This window comes from Myxine glutinosa, chromosome 13 (assembly GCF_964187855.1).
Source record: "Myxine glutinosa chromosome 13, kmMyxGlut1.1, whole genome shotgun sequence".
Taxonomy (NCBI): Eukaryota; Metazoa; Chordata; class Myxini; order Myxiniformes; family Myxinidae; genus Myxine; species Myxine glutinosa.
Window position 1 is genome coordinate 56,971,529 of NC_136273.1, and position 21,479 is coordinate 56,993,007.

At 47.8% G+C, this 21,479-nt stretch overlaps 2 protein-coding genes across 4 annotated transcripts in view; one reads left to right on the forward strand and one right to left on the reverse strand.

Moving 5' to 3' along the window:
• The window catches only part of HSD17B8 (hydroxysteroid 17-beta dehydrogenase 8), a 50,523-nt gene extending 40,928 nt beyond the window's left edge, over positions 1–9,595 (reverse strand). Inside the window, exon 1 of one of the 3 annotated variants that reach the window (XM_078767534.1) lies at positions 9,536–9,595. The gene's annotated coding sequence lies outside the window, so the exon portion shown is untranslated. Of the gene's footprint in view, positions 1–8,939; positions 9,063–9,198; positions 9,248–9,535 lie in introns of those variants that run through there. The other 2 variants (XM_078767530.1, XM_078767532.1) reach the window with 2 other exon arrangements.
• On the forward strand, positions 9,591–19,655 carry RPL12 (ribosomal protein L12). Its single transcript, XM_068134459.2, has 7 exons — positions 9,591–9,790; positions 10,043–10,116; positions 10,418–10,516; positions 10,646–10,727; positions 15,560–15,646; positions 17,445–17,557; positions 19,595–19,655. Exons 1-7 carry the CDS (start codon positions 9,754–9,756, stop codon positions 19,598–19,600), a joined length of 498 nt encoding a protein of 165 aa, XP_067990560.1. The 5' UTR covers positions 9,591–9,753; the 3' UTR covers positions 19,601–19,655.
• The last annotated feature ends 1,824 nt before the right edge of the window (positions 19,656–21,479 follow it).

The window sequence follows — 21,479 nt, forward strand, 5'->3', positions numbered from 1 at the left end:
TGAGCTCCATCATTAGGAAATGGAAAGAATATCGAATGACCCAGTCTTTTCCTAGAGCTGGCCATCTGACCAAACTGAGCAACCAGGCAAGAAGTACCTTGGTCAGGGAGGTGACCAAGAACCCAATGACCACTCTGACAGAACTACAGTGTTCCTTGGCTGAGATTAGACAACCTGCCGGAAGAACAACAATCTCTGCAGCACTTCACAAATGTAGGCTTTATGGGAGAGTGGCCAGACGGAAGCTACTCCTGAGAAAAAGGCACATGACAGCACGCCTGGAGTTTGCAAAAAGGCAGGTGAAAGACTCGGAGAGCATGAGGCAAAAGATTATGTGGTCTGATTAGACGGAAATTGAGCTCTTTGGCCTGAATGCAAAGCGCTACGTCTGGCGGAAACCGAGCACAGCTCATCATCTATAACACCATCCCTACCGTGAAGCATGGTGGTGGCAGCATCATGCTATGTGGATGCTTTTCAGCGGCAGAGACTGAGAGACTCGTAAGGATAAAGGGAACAATGAATGGAGCCAAATATCGGCAAATCCTTGAGGAGAACCTGCTTCAGAGTGCAAAATACCTTAGACTGTGGTGAATATTTACATTCCAACAGGACAATGACCCCAAGCATACAGCCAAAGCAACACTGGAATGGCTTCAGAACAAGAACGTGAAAGTCATTGAGTCTGTCCCAGACTTGAATCCCATTGAGAATCTGTTGAAAGACTTAAATATTGTTGTCAATGATGCTCCCCATCCAACTTGACAGAGCTTGAGCAAATCTACAAGAAGGAATGGGAGAAACTCCTCAAATCCAGATGTGCAAAGTTGATGCAGACATACCCAAGAAGACTCAAAGCTGTAATCGCTGCCAAAGGAGCTTCTACAAAGTATTGACTCTGGGGGTTGAATGCTTATGCAAATTGGATATTTCTGTATTTCATTTTTAATTACTTTGTAAAAATTTATCATAAATTTTTTTCACTTTGACATTATGGGGTATGATGTGTAGATCAGTGACAAAAAATCTCAGTTTAATCCATTTTAAATTCAGGCTGCAACACAACAAAATATCTTTAAACAACCCTCTATATTTTAATACCCTTTGGACCCCGATGACCTTTTAGATGGGTTTAGACGTTTTAATACCCTTTAAACCCTTTTTCTATGTTTTAATAATCTTTGCACCATTTTTAGACGTTTTAATACTCTTTAGAGCCTTCAACTTTTCGACTTTTCAATACCCTTTTGACCCTTTTTAGACGTTTTATTACCCCCTTAGACCCTTGCAGACGTTTTAATACCCTTTAAACACTTTTTAGACGTTTTAATACCCTCTAGACACTTTTTAGACGTTTTCATACCCTTTAGACACTTTTTAGATGTTTTAACACCCCCTAAACCCCACAGACGTTTTAATACCCTTTAGAGCCTGTTGTTGTTGTAGACACTTTTTAGAGCTTGAAACTGGTTGGATGTCAATGAAAGATAGTCTGTTGGGAGCCGTTGGTGAGGTATGTGGATGGACAAATGGACCACCGAGGCACTCGGAAACAGGGTGGTGGGATGATGAAGTTGGAAAGAAGATTGACGAGAGGAGGAAGAAGTTCAAGGAGTGGCAGAAGGCGAAGGGTATGGGGGCAGAAAAGGCAGAGCCTGAAAGTTATAAGGCAGCCAAGAAGGCTGCAAAGAAGATGTAGCAAAGGCACAGGAGGCATGTAGGAAAATGTTCGGAGAACGCTTGGATTTGGAAGAGCGTCAGAGAGCGGTATTCAGGATTGCAAAGCAGATAGCGAAAGAGAGGTGTGATGTGATGGGGGTGAGTTGCTTGAAGGATGAAGTGGGACAAATCGTTGTGGACCCAGATGGAATTAAAGGGAGATGGAAGAGATATATGGAAATACTGTTGAATGCAGAGAATGAATGGGATGGCAACAAAGAGAGTAACCCAGGTTTAGGACCGGCAGAGAAGATAACCGAGAAGGAAGTTGAGGAAGCGATAATAGCAATGAAGAGTAGAAAAGCGGGAGGGCCGACGGGAGATGTTGGAGATATGTTGAAGGCAGCGGGAAATTGGGGTGTGAAGAGAATGACAGAGATCTGCAATCTGGTGGTGAAAGAAGGCCGCATTCCAGTGGATTGGGAACTGAGTACCCTCGTCCCTCTATACAAGGGGAAAGGTGACCCTCTGGACTGTGGCTCGTATCAAGCGATAAAGTTATTGGAGCATGGAATGAAGGTATTGGAAAGGGTGTTGGAGAGGAGGATAAGGAAGAAAGTGAAGATTGACAAAATGCAGTTTGGATTTATGCCAGGAAGAGGAACGACAGACACGCTTTTTATTGTGAGGCAGTTGCAGGAGAAGTACATGGAGAAGAGGCAGAGGTTGTTTCTTGGGTTTGTTGATCTGGAGAAAGCATTCAAAAGGGTTCCACGTGAAGTAGTGACATGGGCATTGAGGAAGTTAGGAGTTGAGGAATGGTTGACCAGAGTAGTGATGGCAATGTACAAAAGAGCGCACACAGCTGTAAGGACGAAGGACGGGAACAGTGGTGAGTTTGAGGTGAAGGTGGGAGTGCATCAGGGTCGGTACTTAGTCCACTACTATTTGTAGATGTGATGGAGGTGCTGGCTCGGAACGTAAAGGAGGGTTTACCGTGGGAGTTGTTGTATGCAGATGATCTGGTGTTGATTGCAGAAAGTATGGATGGACTGAAGGAGAAGATGAACAAGTGGAAGGAATGTATGGAGACAAAAGGTCTGAAGGTGAATATCGGAAAAACGAAGGTGATGGCATGTGGTGAGGTGGAAAGAACTGGGAAGTGGCCATGTGCTGTGTGCAGGAAGGGTGTCAGAGTGAATTCCATTCAATGTACAATGTGCGCTGAGTGGGTTCATCAAAAATGTAGTGGTTTGAGAGGGTCATTAACCAGTGTGGCAGCTACATTCAAATATAAGGTGTGCACAGAGGGAGCTGCAGATGGAGGAAATGTTGAGTTGGATCTTGGAGACGGCGTGAAGCTGGAAGGTGTGAAAACATTTTGTTACCTAGGAGACATGCTGAATGGAAAAGGTGGATCAGACTCGGCAACGGTTGCTGGAGTGAGATGTGCATGGAAGAAGTTTCGGGAACTGAGTGGCATGCGACGAGGAGGGGAGTGTCGTTGAAGCTGAAGGGAAAGGTGTATGCTGCATGTGTGAGAAGTGTTATGATTTATGGGAGCAATACATGGGTAATTAATGTAGAGCAGCAACGAAGGCTGGACAGGGTGGAAATGCGAATGGTTCGGTGGATGTGTGGAGTATCGTTGAGAGAGAGGAAGACAAATGATGAATTGCAAAAGATGATGGGAATGGAGCCTTTGATTGATGCTGTGAAGAGAAACAGTTTGAGATGGTTTGGTCATGTGTTGAGGAAGGATGAAAGTGACTGGTTGAGAAGAGTGATGGAAATGAATGTGGAAGGAAGTAGAGGACGGGGAAGACCGAGAAAGACTTGGCTAAAGATGGTGGAAGACGAAATGCAGGCAAGGGGGTTAACAAGGGGAGATGCAGAAAATAGGGCAAAATGGAGAAGATCGTCATGGGGACCGCAAGGCTAACCCCCGCTCTGGCAGGGGAAATGGCCTTAAAATGCCTGTTGTTGTTGTTGTAGATACATTTTAGACGTTTTAATTCCCCTTGTGCACTTTTTAGACGTTTTAATACCCTTTAGACAGTTTTTAGACGTTTTAATACCCTTTAGACACTTTTTAGACGTTTAACACCCTTTAGACAGTTTTTAGACGTTTTAACACTCTTTAGACAGTTTTTAGACGTTTTAACACCCTTTAGACCGTTTTTAGACGTTTTAATACCCTTTAGACACTTTTTAGACGTTTTGATACCCTTGACCCTTTTTAGACGTTTTGATTGATACCCTTGACACTTTTTAGACGTTTTAATACCCTTTAGACACTTTTCAGACGTTTTGATACCCTTGACCCTTTTTAGACGTTTTGATACCCTTGAAGCGCGGTGCTACGCGTGCGACTTGCTATCAAGGAGGAAGCGGACAAAGCGGTTAAGCAAAAGTGTCTTTATTGACAAGAGGTCACTGTAGCACTGGCGCGCTCCGGGCTGCGTGCCCAGTGTATATCCTGAGGCTACGCCTACCCCTCGGGCGTGGCCGCCGCCCACTTGGGGCATGGAATGATGTCACCACGCCAGTGGGCTTTCGTGTCCGCCACACGCGCCCCCACAGAATTCCCGTGCACCTGGAGGGCCAGTTTGCGGGGCAAACGGATGACCCGGCCGAAGCGACCGGCGGCGTCCGGGGTGCAGGGATGCCAGCTGGGATGCCCCCGGCTGTACCCGGGATGGGTGCCGGACCAGGGGGCGGCGTGCCGGCGGTGCTGGGCGGTGTCGGGGGTCTGCCCGCCGGGGGGCGGCCCCGACGCGGGGGCCGAGCCACCGGCAGTGGGTGGTCCACGTCGAGGTGGGCCGGCTTGAGTCGATCCACCGAGATGCGGTCGGGAGTACCGCCGATGTCCAAGGTGAAGAATTTCATCCCGGTCTCCAGCACGCGGAAAGGCCCGTCGTACGGGGGCCTCAGTGGTGTCCGGTGGGCGTCGTGCCGGACGAAGACATACTCCGCGGTGCGAAGCTCCGGGGAGACGTGCGTGGGTGGGTACCCGTGGTGCGCCGTCGGCACCGGGGCGAACCTCCGGGCGGTCTCCTGCAGCGCGGAGCGCTCCTGCGCCGCGGACCAAGGTGCCGTGGGGTCGGGGAGGAACTCGCCCGGCACCCGCAGCGGTTGTCCAAAGACCAACTCAGCCGCGGATGCGCGCAGGTCCTCCTTGGGCGCCGTCCGGAGGCCCAGCAGGACCCAGGGGAGCCTGTCGACCCAGCCGCCGTCGCGGAGGGTGGCCCGGAGCGCGGCCTTCAACGAGCGGTGGAACCGCTTGCACAGGCCGTTAGCCTGGGGGTGGTAGGCCGTGGTGCGGTGCAGCTGGACCCCGAGCCCCCGCGCGACCGCCCCCCAGAGCTCCGAGGTGAACTGGGGGCCGCGGTCGGACGAGATGTCTGAGGGGGCACCGAACCGGGCGACCCAGGTGGCGATGAACGCCTGCGCGACGTCCGCCGCCGTCGTTGACGCCAAAGGCACGGCCTCCGGCCACCGGGTGGTGCGGTCCATCATGGTCAGGACGTGGGTGAAACCCCGCGAGGGGGGCAGAGGTCCCACCAGGTCCACGTGAACGTGGTCAAACCGACGTTCCGGCACCGCAAACGGGGCCAATGGGGCCTGGGTGTGCCGGTTCACCTTCGCGCGCTGGCACGCGAGGCACGTCCTGGCCCAGCCGCGGACGGCCTTCCGGAGGCAATGCCAGACAAACTTGTCGGCGATCAACCTCTGGGAGGCCCTCGTGCCCGGGTGGGACAGGCCGTGGATGGAGTCGAAAATCCGGCGCTGCCAGCCCGCGCGCACGATGGGGCGAGGCCGCCCAAGGGAGACGTCGCACCAGATGGCCGTGCCCTCGCCGTTGAATGCCACCTCGGTGACGCGGAGGCCCGTAACGGCGGTCCGCAAGGCCTGGACGTGGGGGTCGGCGGCCTGGTCCGCCGCCATCCGGGCATAGTCGATGCCGAGGTGGACCGCGTGGGCAACGGACCGGGAAAGGCAATCCGCCACCGGGTTGTCCTTCCCCGCGACGTGCCGGATGTCCGTTGTGTATTCGGACACGGCCGAGAGGTGACGCTGCTGCCGGGCCGACCACGGCTCGGCGACCTCGCCCATCGCGAACAACAGTGGCTTGTGGTCGACGAAGGCCGTGAACGCACGGCCCTCGAGCAGATGGCGGAAGTGCCTGACCACCAGGTGGAGCCCGAGCAACTCGCGGTCGAAGGTACTGTACCGGCGTTCGGGCGGGCGAAGCTGCCGGCTGAAGAACGCCAGCGGTTGCCCAGCTCCACGCACCCATTGCTCGTGCACCGCGCCCAACCGCGTAGTCCGAGGCGTCGGTGGTGAGGGCGATCGGTGCATCGGGCGCCGGGTGCGCGAGCATGGTGGCATTAGCCAAGGCGAGCTTCGCGCCCACGAACGCCGCGTCCATCTGCTCAGTCCAGGTGACGTCACCTTAGCCCGGCTTCCCCCGGAGGGCCTCGTGCAAGGGGTGCAGGAGCTGGGCGATGCGGGGCAGGAAACGGTGGTAAAAGTTTACCATGCCCAGGAACTCCTGGAGCCCCCTGATCGTGCGGGGGCGCAGAAACCCTTTCACCGCCTCCACCTTGGCCGGTAGGGGGACGGCCCCGTGCCTGTTGACGCGGTGCCCCAAAAAGTCGATTTCGGCGACACCGAACCGGCACTTGGCGGGGTTCACGATCAGGCCGTGCTGGCCCAGACGTTCGAAGAGCGTGCGGAGATGGTGTCGGTGCTCTTCGCGGGACACGCTTGCGACGAGGATGTCGTCCAGGTATACGTACACAAAATCCAAGTCGCGCAAGACGCTGTCCATGAGGCGCTGGAACGCCTGAGCCGCATTCTTCAAACCGAAGGGCATCTGAAGAAATGCGAAAAGACCGAACGGCGTGATGACAGCCGTCTTCGGGATGTCCTCCGGCCTGACGGGGACCTGGTGGTAACCGCGTATGAGGTCCACCTTCGAGAAGAAGGACATATTCGCCAAGCGGGCGGAAAAGTCCTGAATATGGGGGACGGGGTAGCGGTCGGGGGTGGTGGCGTCGTTGAGACGGAGGTAGTCCCCGCACTGTCGCCATCCCCCGCCTGGCTTGGGCACGATGTGGAGCGGCGACGCCCAAGCGCTCTCGGAGCGCCGCACGATGCCGAGCCGCTCCAGCGTAGCAAACTCCGCTTTAGCCACCGCGAGCTTCGCCGGCTCGAGGCGGCGTGCCCGGGCGTAGACCAGTGGCCCGGCGGTGGGGATGGGATGTTCCACCCCGTGCTTGACGGTCCCCGCCGAGAAGGTGGGCCTCGTGAGGGCCGGTAAACGGGCGAGGAGGCGGGTGAATTCGTCCGCTGCCGGAAGCGTGCAGATGAACCTGGGCGGAACCGAGCCGCTCAGCAAGCCGCTCGGCGAGCCGCTCAGTGAGCTGCTCAACGAGGCGGGCAGCGCGCACGCGAGCGAGATGAACGTCTCAGCCTGGACAAGCCTTCTGTGCTTGACGTCGACCAACAGGCCATTGGCACAGAGGAAGTCCGCGCCGAGCAGTGCCATAGGCACGTCGGCAGTGATGAACGACCATCGGAAAACCTGCCCTCCGAACCGCAGAGAAAGGCAGCGTTTTCCATACGTGCGAATGGGCGTACCGTTGGCAGCAAGCAGCGCGGGGCCCCGGCCCGCGGACTGCTTGTCGGACATACCGGCGGTAACGACACTCACCTGCGCTCCCGTGTCGCACAGGTAACGGCGCCCGGATAAGGTGTCCGTTATGTATAGGAGGCTGTTTAATCGGCCGGCGCTCAGTGCCACTACCGAGGGCCGGCCCGGGCGTTTCCCGACCTGCCGAATGAGCACGGCGGGCGACATTGCCGAGCCTCGTGGCCGAACCTAGCGTGGAAATGGCACCAGGTTTGCGGCGAAGCCGGAGGCCACGGTTTCCGCGGTGGTGGTGGGCGGGGCGTGGCGGCCTCCACGAGGCGCCCCTCGGAGCAGGGGTGGGCACCCGCAGGAGGTTCGGGCTCGGGAGCCGCTACAGCCGCACCGAAACTCGCCCGCGTGTCCAAAGCCGCGTAGTACTTGTCGGCCTCGGCCGCGAACGCACGGGGTTCCGTTGTCGTGGAACCGGCCAACGCGAGGCGGACTCGTGCCGGCAGCTGGCGTCGAAATAACGCCCGGAATAGAGCGTTCGGGGTTTCGTCGCCCATGTGCGACAGCATATGGTCCATTCGGACCGACGGTCGCGTGTCACCGAGCTCGGGGAGGTCCAAGAGGCGATCGGCCGGTGCGTCCACGGTGAGGCCGAACGTGGCGAGGAGGAGACGCTTGATCGCCCCGTACCTGTCGTGGGCCGGTGGGTTCCTCAGGACCGACACGACGCGGGCGGCCGCGCCGGCCCCGAGGGAGGCGACCACGTGGCAGTAGCGTGTCTCGTCCGCCGTGATGCGTCGAAGCCTGAACTGGGCTTCGGCCTGCAGGAACCAGATCTCCGCCTGAGCTTCCCAGAACTCGGGGAGCTTTATCGCTACCGCGTTGGTTGCCATGGCTGTGGCGGGTTCGGGTGGTCAGTGACGGCTGACCACAACGTCGGAGTCACCAATGAAGCGCGGTGCTATGCGCGCGACTTGCTACCAAGGAGGAAGCGGACAACGCGGTTAAACAAAAGTGTCTTTATTGACAAGAGGTCACTGTAGCACTGGCGCGCTCCAGGCTGCGCGCCCAGTGTATATCCTGAGGCCACGCCTACCCCTCGGGCGTGGCCGCCGCCCACTTGGTGCGTGGAATGATGTCACCACGCCAGTGGGCTTTCGTGTCCGCCATACCCTTGACCCTTTTTAGACGTTTTGATACCCTTGACCCTTTTTAGACGTTTTCATACCCTTTAGACACTTTTTAGACGTTTTATTACCCTATAGACACTTTTTCGACGTTTTAACACCCTTTAGACAGTTTGTTGACCCTTTTTAGACGTTTTAATACCCCTTAGAAACTTCTTGGACGTTTTAATACCCTTTTGAGTCCTTTCGACAATTCAGACCCTTTCGACCTTAGGCTTAAATTACACCCTTTACGTTAGAGTTGAGATCGCTTCAACCTTTTCAGACATTTCAACCATTTAGATCTTTCATTTGCAATCAACGCGACCTTTCATTTCGTAAATCCTTCCATTTATTTGCAACACAAAACAAGTCGTGACGAGGGTATACAATCTCCGATTGCTCTTTCTAGTTTATCCTTGTACTTGGTCCCAATTGTACCACTCACTAACAGATTAATACCGTACATCATTAATTACATCGACATCGCCGCCTTTTGCTCCAATTATTCGATCATTCGATCCATCGCAATTTGTCCGACACCAGAGCTGTTTGTCCGACACCATAAGGGGGTTCGCTGAACTCGCCATAACAAGGTCTGTTTTCAGTTGAAAAAAGCTAAATAACCATAACCGGAGCCCGGAGGTCACGATAATGATTACAGAGAACTGAGAGAAGTTATAAAGGTAGATTGCAGAGCGAACATATACACCGCCTAACACTCACCACAGAGCGAACATATACACCGCTTAACAGTTAGCACGTGGTCGTGATTAGAATTGCTGTAGCAGTGTAGTACTGTACTTGCATGGGATAACGAATGATAACTAATTATATGCTATGTTATATGCGACGTATTATATATATTATAATAATAATAATAATGCATTTATTTTATATAATAATCTTTATCACGTGTCGGGTTCTTCGCCATTGCCATATAATGTATATCGCTGTATAAAATAATACCAACGCTTTCTACAGCCCGTAACTCAATCATACCCCTCGAAATTACATCTTTAAAGACTAAAAAGGATTTTAAAAGGAAAAATAAATGCCGAACCGTGCAACGTTTTTTCCTGAGACGAAAAAAACGCGAGAGCTGGCTCTCTCGCAGTACTTCAGGGAAAGACTTTGCGCATGCGTGGTAAGGATTCTCTCTTTCCGCACGGCCTACCTTGGAGGGCCGTGGAAGTGTGTTTGGTTCCTGAACGCATCCATTGCCATCTGTGGTCTGTGTAGACCTGGTAGTTCGTGTAATCGTTCGAACCTTACGCAAGTATGCCTCCTAAGTTCGATCCAGGCGAAATAAAGATCGGTAAGTCATAGACACGGTTAAGTTAAGTTAAGTAGTTGTGTTTCAACGGATGATGCTCACGGCGTTGTCTGCTCTCCCGTGCAATGTGGTTAAGATTTAAAACTTTACCAACTGGGGCTGTAAGTGGATTTTTTTGTTTCTCTTTAACCTAAGTCGATTTTTTCTCTCTAAGTCGATTTTTTTTTTTGTCTCAGTTAAAGGTGCCCATTTGTTTGTGACCATGGCCTTCACGTCACTTCCGTTGTTTTTCAGTGTATTTGCGGTGTACAGGGGGAGAGGTGGGAGCAACCTCGTCTCTAGCCCCTAAAATTGGTCCTTTGGGTTTGGTGAGTGCACGTCCTCCCTCATTTCAAGTTTATCATTTGTTTGTAAGTTTACACAAGGACTGTTTGCTTATGTTAACACTCACCAGTTATCACCAAATCGTTCCCAGATAGGTCGGGGTAAGCGAATGACCTTTACAAATTAATTAATAGTAATTTTTACTGTCAGATATTCGAGTTAAATGCCAGCGTGTACAACTTTACCTTTGCTCTCATTAAAGGTGTGCAAGGTGATTTAAATAAGGGAATAGTCTTAATGGTTCATGTGAGTTTAACCACCTCTATTTGTTTTTCCTCCGTTCAGTCTCCAAAGAAAGTTGGGGATGACATTGCCAAGGCAACTGCAGATTGGAAGGGTCTTCGAATCACCGTGAAACTGACCATCCAGAACCGGCAAGCTTCGGTGAGCCATGCACCTACCTGGATTATCTGAGGTCCTCCAGATCTTGGCTCCGGTCAGCGACTGTGGATTCTATTTTTTTGCTGATCTCGCTTGAGATGCAACTCCTGTTTGTTTGAATTTTTTTTGCAGATTGATGTGGTACCTTCTGCTTCTGCGCTTATTATCAAGTCATTGAAAGAACCCCCGAGGGATCGGAAGAAGCAGAAAAACAGTGGGTGCAACAGATGTTGTGGATAAGATTGAGGAACATGAGGCTTTGTCTGGACCGGTGTTTGTCTGTGTCAGCGGACAGTTCGAATCCGAGGTTTTAGCTTGTTGAAAGTTTATGAAAGCTTGCTGACTGTTGTGGGAATCAAAGTAACGCTGACATTCCGGTTGCTAACCCTTCGGAGCAAGTGCAACGTCTCTTGTAGGGCTGCAGATTATTGTCAAAAAGTGCCTTAAAAATGGCGAAACTGGCAACTAGCTTCCTACCAGCTACTTTTGGTATTTTTATAAAGTAGGGGCCTTGACAAGTTCACAAACCAAAAATACCCAGAATACCTCTGGGGGAACATGCTTAAATGACGTCATCATAATGGCTGCCAAAATTGTAAAGTTTGGCATTGTGTACAGGTGCTGACGTGGTACCTAACCGTTTATATAGTAGTTTTACTGTCAAGAGAAAAAACATCAGCCTTTTCCTGGGATGAACACTTTCATTTGTGGAGAACCAGAGAATAAAAAGAAAGGAATCAAACTTACAGCAGCGAATATGAAGCCAGCAGAAGTTCGTGGAGAATGTGCTTACAACAATGGTTCTGATTACAAAAATGATTCCCAAATACTTCACCGTGCAGTTACTATTATTCGCAGAGACACTGAATACCCTAATACCCAAGAAATTGATCTTAATGCATCGGCTGCGTTTAATTTAAATATTTAAATAAAATTATTAAATTAATTTAAATGCATTGCATGCATGCATTTGCAATGTATGCATTTAAATTAATTTATTATTTAAATATTATTAAATATAATAAAAAATATTATTTTTAAATATTATTAAATAGAATATTTAAATCAGATGCCAGTATCATTTTATTACAGATCAGGACACAGGGACCCTCAATGTAAAAATAAAATACAGAAACTTAATAAAAATGGAGGCCATCTTGTTGACGTCACTTGAACATGCTCCCCCAAGGGGATTCTGGGTATTTTTGGTGTGTGAAGTAGTCAGGGCCCATACTTTATAAAAAATATCAAAATTAGCTGGTCGGAAGCTAGTTGCCACTTCACCCTCATTTTCATGCTCAATCTGCAGCCCTATTGCCCCAACAAAGGCCAAACACCTGAGACATCATCGTTGCTTTGCTTCCCATGAGATTGTTGGCACACCTTTGTCAACCTTCAGATGTTGAAACCTATCACAAGATGTATGGTGTATGCACAGCTTGGCTGAGGCATTTTCCCTTTTCACTCCTCAAAGTGAACGTAGCCATGCTGGTCACAGTCTGATGTTACGCCATTGTAAGAGGACAAACGCAGGCACGGTTCACTTTGCCGTACGAAAAGAGCACCTTTGCATAGCTAGCCAGTCATAGCACGTAATCTCGACGGCCTTTAATATATGCAGTAATCAGGTGTCTGAGCTAATGGAACTGATTGATGTTCTTCTACGGAGTCTTGAGCACATGCTCGTTTGCTTGTTATGAGTTGGGTAAAAACTAATTGGAATTGAAGATCAATTCAGCTACTGCTACCTACCTAAGAATTAAGCTACCTGAGAGTTACTTCCTGTTCACATCACTGCCAATCCGGGACTTTCAAAATGACGTATGGATGCTAGATGAGGCCTTTTGTGCATGCAGTGTGTGCGTTTTCAATGACTCTGTCCTGCTTGTCGGGCACTTTTAAACTGCCGTTGTTAACATGAAATGTATAATTCAAATCATCTTTTTAACATAATTTTTAGCATTTAGATGAAAGTGACAATTTAAAAAATGGTCAACCATAATTGTTGTATTCCTGGATGCAAATCAAACTCGTGGAGATACAGGGAATTTGAGAAATATCTGTGGATGAGGTGTCAGGTTCGTACTGTTTAATACAATTATCGAGCAGCGGCCGTGGATATAACACACATGAGCGTACGTTTCTCCTTTTACCAATAGATGCAAAAATGTAATATAATTTCTCGTGTCTCCATAATGAAACAAATATATATATATTTATAACGGCTCCCACTCCCAGCAGATGTCCATTAAATAAATTACCGATCCTGCCATATTCACACGAGGTAATCACGCAAGGTTCAAAGTTCACTCCTTGGCAGGGATGGTCAAAAGATTGGGTAGAACGTGCCCGTCTATGGCGGGCCTTGCACCGTCCACATCCTCAAATTTGCAGTAAGTTGCAAGCTCTCAGCTTTTTGGGTGAGTTCAGAAAGTTGTCCAACTCTTCCGCTGTGCAGACGAACACCCCTTTCTCACAGGTGCATTTCCAAGTACTGGCAGTCCTTATGTTACGTAAGCATTAACATACACAAATTCGACTTTACACACACACACACACACACATTAAAGTTTGAGATTCATGAATTATTTACGTTGCTTTAGGTATGGCCCAGTTTGGCACCCACTTGTCGCATGTACAGGGGGTCCGTCCTGGGGACAGGACAGACCCCCTGCACACCTTCTGGCTCTTATGTCCTTACTGAAACTGGGACCCTCCGTACTCGCTCCCCTCCTGCTCCTCCCACAGCCACAGCACCGGTGTTTCCCCGTGGGGCAATGATGTCACTCGCGACACGTGTAATAATGTGTATCCTGGCACCGGTAGATGAGGCAGAGGATCTCGGAGCTATCAGACATGGGAACGTGAAAGCCAATGTGTACAAGGGCGGAAGGCAAACAAATAAGGAAGAGAGGAAAGGACGTAACGGGAACGGAAGATGCAGGAAAGAATGAATGGTGTACCGAGAAATTAAATTGCAAAGTGTGAAGGAGAGTGTAAGAAAGGAATAACAGAGAGAAGGACGAGATGAGACTTGTGTTCCTTCTAATCTTACTATAATTCACCAAATGTCTGTCCGTCCGTGCGAAGGTACCGCAAAAACGGCTAAACCGATCGTAATGATATTTTGGGTGGGTAATCCTGGGATCTCCTAGAGTAAAATAGGCTATATTGGTTTTCCAATTTCACCTTTGGCCTCCAGCATTTTCAGGTTTGGACTCCCGCATAACGTTCGCATCGCAGTGATGGCGAGCACCAACATGGCGGCTGTAAGATTAACGTGTATGTACATCTGATTACTTGATAAACGTACCAGAGAAAACAAATCGTTTGGGCAATGGGCTCTTAGTCCGGCAGCTAAGCTAAATATAGCATAACAATTGTGCATTTTGTGAGGAAAGCACCAAATTTGGCACACTAGTAGACTATCATATTATGAAAAGATCTGCATATTGGGCCATCTCAGATTCAGAGATTTGATTTTTGCAAGATTTGCAGATTTTGCAGATTTGCAAGCTGAGATTGCAACGCCAGGGACGGCCGACTCCTTCCTGCGAGCTGCCCACGTAACCCGCACAAGAAGAGCTCATCAAATCACTGCAGCGGCACTGCACATCCTGCAACACCGTGCGTATGAACGCCACTGTATGACATATGCTGATGATGCAGAAGACCTGCCTGAGTTCGAAGACTGGTGTCACCAGAGAGGAGAAGACATTCCCAACTTTCAGTACTGGGCAACTGTGCTGGAACTAGAGATGTTGGTACTGGTCTACGTGCGTTATCTGCGGCAGGCTTCATTCACGATGTACCTTGATGCCCTGACGGAACTGGTCCCATGGTTCCATGCCTTAGACTACACACACTATGCCAGGTAGGGACATGGTTGCACTCCCAATGAAGCACCCAGATGTAGCCAGAGAATTCAGGGCTGGAAACTTCACTGTACAGAAGACGAAGAAGGTGTTCTCTTCGATCCCAATCGAATCGAAATCGTGCAAAAATCAAATCTCTGAATCTGAGATGGCCCAATATCCAGATCTTTTCATAATATGATAGTCTACTGGTGTGCCAAATTTGGTGCTTTCCTCACAATGCACAATTGTTATGCTCAGTTGCCCCACTATCTCCAATATTCGATGTGTTCACGGTTTGAATAACGTAACGTTTGTGACGATGTTTTCATTGTGACGATGTTTGCGTTCACGGACGTGTTTGACGTGACGGTGTGAACGTTATTTCGTAATATTTTTCGTTTTTATTTTCGTAATCGTTTAATGAACGTTTCATGTTTAATGAATTTGCGTGTGATATTTAACGGATGTTTATATAAATCGTTTAAATAATCATTTGCGCCTCCCAACTGAAGCCCTGCCCTTAGGGCTGGGTACCGTTGCTAATAATAATATTAATAATCGATAGAGACCCGAACAGAGACCGTAACCCTCTCAACTGGTCGTCTTTCTTCACCCTTTGCTTTGTCTTCAGTGGTTTTAAACACATCAATTTCCCGAGAGTAGGGCGGTCGTTTGGCCTCCCTCTGTTATTTGGCCTTCCTTTTTCCCCTAGTATGAATTACGACTGTACATGTAAGTGTTAAATTAATTATCTAATCCTTTTGGGGTTTTTTCAGATTTTACTCAATGAAATTCTGTTTGTGCAAAAATCGACTTAAGGGTCCCGGGAACGGAGCCCTTATGGAAGTCGAGGACTGTCTGCATTTTTGGCTTATTTTAGAAGCTTTGTGAGCAATTTTATGTAACAATCCTTATCTGGTACACATGATATATTTTCTTGCCCCGATCACTGACATTTCCTGGGGTTTCTACGCATGCACACCAATAATTCTGGGGCGGATTACGTCATTTTGAAAGTTACATATTGTGCCACAAGCTCCATGTCAAATGTTAAAAGCACCCTTGATGCAACAAACATGCTGGTTGATTGTAAGTTAATGTATTGATATCCCTGTCATCATAATTTGGGCATTGGTGCGAATCAAGGAAGATCTCATCGTTGTCTGTGTGTCTGTGTGTCTGAGCGCAGTCAAACACAGCGGAAACATATCGTTGAGTGATGTCATGGAAGTGGCAAGGATCATGAGGAAGCGCTCGCTCGCCCGAGAGTTCAGAGGTCAGTGATGTTGTCACTTGAAGTCTTCTGCCATTTGAATTTCATTAGTGTTGTGACATTGTGTTTATTGTTTTGATCGCTGAAAAGAACTGTAAAGCATCCAACCTCGCCTTCTCGAGTAAACGTCAATTTGCAATTGCCTTTGACCAGTGCGAGGAAGGTTGTCGACGGTTTTTGTGAAATATCAGGCGATTCACTCGGTAGAACTTGCTCTACCCAGCGTCAAATAAAGGGCAATATCGGAGCCAATTTATAGGTGAACGAGTCCCATTTGAACCACAATTTTATTATTATTATTATTTTTTTGACGTGAATTACTCAAGGTTGTAGTATTAGCAACTTTAGGAAGTCGATCTAAGAATGCCTCGTCCTTTTTGAAAATTGATTCCACTTTTGCTTCCTCTGTAATCTTATTTTGTTGATGTATTGTGCGTTCCTCGTAATTTGATTTGAGCATGATGATTGGTTGTTGCATATTTTGCAATTTTACTTCTTTAATTGATATTTATGCAAAGCCTGTAAGAAAAAAAAAAAGTATTTGTCGAACTAAATTGTGACTGGCATACATATAGCTTAGTCCTTGGAGGTAAGTACACTCGCTTTTGAGCTTAACCAGCATGCATTGGAATGCCGCGACGGCTATAAACTGTCGCCCTGGTGGCGAGGTATCGATGCGTGTGCTGTCCATCTGTGGGACATTAAGCAGGAGGACCCCGGCTACCAACACCTGAGGGCGTTTGTGAATGTTTAAAAAAAAGAAAAAGAAAAAAACCTTCCCGTGTCTTTTGTGAAGAGCATGCAATTTATTACTGATACCCTGAATAAATGACAAACTCCTGCCACCTTCAGTCGACTGTCAAGCCGAGACATCCTGTTTCACAAGCGTTTGTGAACTTTGTGTCAAACTTTGTTTGTGAAAGAACTGTTCCTCCACTCTCTCTCTCCTCCCTCATAGCTTGACCCCACAGTAAAGTGGGACTACTTGGGGTTATGAATATGAGCATGAGCCGTACAGAGGATAGACATAGGCCTTATGATAAGGGGTGTTGCAAAATAAATGATACTTTTTTCCCCAAAGATGAAATGAAGTTTCAATCGGATGAAAATCCAACCAAAGGCTTTATTTCATTCAAAAATTAAAATCTCACATTTAATACGCGTCAATATGTCCACCATTAGCTTCAGAAACCATTTGAAGTCGACTTTTAAAAGATTTCAGCAAAGACACGAACATCGGTCACAAATATGACAGACACAACACGCAGGCAACGTGCGCGACACGTCATGACGACGCACGCAAAATTTGAATTCAAAATTCGCGGACATGTGGTCAATACAATCTGGGGGGAAAAAGTATCATTTATTTTGCAACACCCTATACATACGCAGACAAACCTACCCGTTTCCATACATTTATTATCCTTTAAATATTATCAACAAAGACCATGGGTGAAGCTTTCCTTGGTGGCCAGCCCCTTTTAAAATGACATTTTTGCCAAATGCCATCCTCCTGCATGCGCTATGGTTGTGACCTTGTGATGTGCTGCGTAAAGATGGTGGGACATGCTGTGATGAATCTGCAAAACTGATGAAGCTGATGGTTTTTCTAAGAAGTTCTGAGCATGTTTTCTGGGGAATAAGTGCAGTTAAAGGCCGCAACATGTGGCACATGTGATCGCGCTGCTTTGCGGCAACCATACGGATAACCTAGTCGATGTTTGTGGCTGTTGTCCGTTTTATGAAGGTCTTTCTAACGCTGGTCATATGCTTGCGTGGTTGTGCTTCTGGTTTCACGTAGGAACCGTGAAAGAGATGCTTGGCACTGCTCAATCAGTGGGGTGCACGGTTGATGGGCAGCATCCTCACGACGTTATTGAGGCGATCGACAGTGGTGATGTGGACATACCATCGGTGTGTATTGGGATGATCGGATACGACTGAAACCTGTTTATTTTACCTGGCACTTTACCTGGGGTTTTTTGAATCACTTGTTCCACTAATTTGAAGGGCACCGCTTTTGTATGACCTGGATACGATTACCATCAGGTCTTCCTTTCCTTAAAGCTTGTTGGCATCGCACATTCGTGAAGGGGTGGGAGAGGTCATTGTAATCGGTGTCTGCTTGCAGATTGATCGACTTTAACATGCAGACTTGGCATTTAATATGGAATATTTTTTTTGTGGGGTGAACTTACTTTTCAAGATGACTTAGAACCAAAAGTTCATTGGAATTATGTTGAAATTATTCTAGATTTTGTTAATGTGACCTTTAAAAGAAACAAAAACCACATTTGACATTTCGAAGCAAATAAATTGATCCTTGAAAGTGATGTAAACTGATATCGAACTCAATTCACGGACAGTACTGTGTTAAACTTTTGTGCGTTTTCCAGAAGTATCTCTTTATTTTGCACATTAGCCAAAACATTTTTTCAACAAAAACAAAAGTTAAATTACGACTGGGATTACGGACAGTAAAATTACAGTTCAGTACTTCGTGCAACCCCCACGAGAATTCAGGAGAGCACGTACATGTTGAGGCATGCTGTTCACAAGATTTGCCAAGGTTTGGACAGGAATCACTTGCCATGCAGTGACAATAGTCTGCTGCAATTCACGCACAGAGGCAGGCTGCTGGTCCAAGTTGTCGATTTGATGCGTTAATTCTGCCCACAAGTTCTCTATCGGATTCATATCCGGGGACATGGCAGGCCACTCCATATGCTCTACACCACGGTCAGCAAGAATGTGTTGGATCATGCGAGCACGATGAGTCCGTGCATTGTCATCTTGGAAGACAAAGTTTCCTCGAAAGGCTGCACGAACAAATGGAAGCAATGTTTCTTCTAGAATGGCCCTGTAATTGAACTGGTTCAGGTTTCCATTCAAAACAACCAGGTCAGTTTTGCCCCCTGCATGAAAAGCAGCCCAAACGGTCACCCCACCACCTCCAGCTTGGACTCTTGGCACTATACAATCTTCGTTGTAGGCTTCATGCACTTGTCTGCGCACTCGGACGCGGCCATATTGACGATAGACCAGAAATCTAGACTTGTCACTGAAGATCACGTGATTCCAGTGTCCTGGCTGCCATTGATGGTGCTCTCTGGCCCACTCCAATCGGCGCTGGCGGTGTTGTCTGGTCAGACGTGGCTTTCTCAGGGGACGCCTGGCAAGATAGCCTGCTTGAACCAGTCGTTGGTTGACTAGCCTTCTGGCTACAGGCACATTTGTCAGTTGCTGCCGCTCAGCCTGAAGCCGATTAGCTGACTTGGTACGGCCATTGCAGACTAACCGGTGCAGCTGGCAATCATCCCTCCTTGTGGTTCTGCGGGGACGTCCTGACCTCGGTATTGGAGTAGGGACACCCCTCTGAGCATTTCGTTTCAGGATCTTTGACACCTGACCTTGAGTGATGCCATACTGCCGAGCAATAGCACGCTGTTTCATGCCGGAATTTCGTAATGCCACCACTAAATGACAAACAGCATTGTCGAGTTGACGGACCATCTCCAGGGGAAGCGGCAATAACTTTTGTAGACGGGCAGCCGTTGTTTTCCACTAATACAGAACGCAACAACCCTTATATACCCGATTGTGAAGCCAATCGTCAAATCTACCTGTCCGTACATTTTGTCACACCACATGTGATATCATCCTGTTATTGACTTCTTGCTGTGACAGACAATCAGTGACATGGTTCTTTTAACAAAGAAATCACCGAAGCGTAAAATAAACTCACCAGATTGATATACCGAGTTCAGAAAGTAAACCCGTCAAGAAAAAAAAAAATTCCATGTCTGTAGATTGCCATGTCTGTAAATGCCAAGTCTGTAGATTGTTTATTCTGATATATACTCATTTATATAATAAGGTTCTGAATTGATAAAAGTTCTGTCGTGTTTGATTGCAAGTGTTCCTTGACCAATTTTTTTTTTTTTTTTTCAGGACTGAAGAGGAATCTCAAACCTATGTTTTGAAGAATAATAAAATAATTCCATGATCTCCATTTTGTTTTCTGTTTTTTTAATGCAAAAAAACCATTTGATGGTTTTAACAGTAAAATGCTAATGTAAAACTACTACTTGGTGATTAGCAGGTAGCTTTCCATTCATCATCCATGTACCACACTCTTGCCAGCATCTGTGCTCCTGAATCTGTCTCTGTTGGGGTTATAATTGATGGAATCAACAGAATATTGATTGAGTTATGCCAGCCACTTGTGGGAAGTGAGAAGAACGTTTCGGGCGATCGTCTCTTTGAAAATGACGTTTTTGCGGAACCCCATGCATTTACTATTGTTGTGACGTTATGACGCGCTGGTGAGGAAGGCAGGACATGCTGTGATGAATCTACAAAACTGATGAAGCTGATGGTTTATCTAACAAGTTCTGAGCATGTCTTCTGGGGAATAAGTGCAGTTAAAGGCCGCAGCATCTGGTGACCACACGGCTTGGTGACTTGTTTCGTGGCTGTCGTACCTTTTGCCCAGGTCTTTGTAATGATGGTCTCCTGCTTGTGTGGTTGCACAAAGGAGCCGTGAAAGACAGGCTTGGGGCACAGCTGAATCATTGGGATGCACGGTCGATGGCCAGCATCCTCACGACGTTATAGAGTTTGAGCGATAGCGGTGATGTGGCGTACTACGTTGATGATTTGTCGCTGTATATGTCCACAGGGTGGTGTTGGCATATACATTGATAAATCGCCCTAAATGTGAAGCACCAGCATGACAGTTTATAGCTGGAACAAGATTGAAATCCAGATTAGAAAGCAGAGGTTGGTTTGCATCCATGAAAGACATCTTGCCTGTCTTGGATTTTCATTAATTTTTGGGTGTGATAGACGATGGCCTTAAAACGATCATTCATTCATATATTCATAGACGAGGAACCTGGACAGGTGGAGATTTATGTTTGTTCTATCAGCAGACAAAATGTATTGCACCCATTTTCTTTTCTTTTTTTAGTGGGTTTTGCAATCACTTGTCTGAGTGTGCGTGTCCGTCAGTCCAGGCCACAACTTTTTTCCATTTTACCTATTGTCATCAAGTTTCCACCAAAGCTTTATTATGATTATACGAAGGCAAATTATTAATTTTGTCAAAAAGGTCAGTATCACATAAAATCATCAATTTTCATGCAAATGACCTGAAGTTTTAAGAATATGCATATCTGGTCACTGAATTGGTTCACTTATCAAAAGGTAGGAGTCTATTGATTTTTGGGGGTTTTTTTTTTTAGATCAAAAGGCCAAGGTTGCATAAAATTGTCAATTTTCATCCAATTGAGCTGAAAAACAACAATTTTAAGGCCATTTTCCCTGCGAGAGCGGGGGTTAGCCTTGCGGTCCCCATGACAATTCTTCATTTTGCCCTATTTTCTGCATCTCCCCTTGTTAACCCCCTTGCCTGCCTTTCTTCTTCCACCACCTTCAGCCAAGTGTTTCTCGGTCTTCCCCGTCCTCTACTTCCTTCTACATTCATTTCCATCACTCTTCTCAACCAGTCACTTTCATCCTTCCTCAACACATGACCAAACCATCTCAACCTGTTCCTCTTCACAGCATCCATCACATGCTCTATTCCCATCATCTTTCGCAATTCATCATTTGTCTTTCTCTCAACGATGCTCCACACATCCACCGAACCATTCGAATTTCCACCTTTTCCAGCCTTCATTGCTGCTCTACATTAATTGCCCATGTCTCGCTCCCATAAATCATAACATTTCTCACGCATGCAGCATACACCTTTCCCTTCAGCTTCAATGACACTCCCCTCCTCGTCAGCATGCCACTCAGTTCCCAAAACTTCTTCCATGCACATCTCACT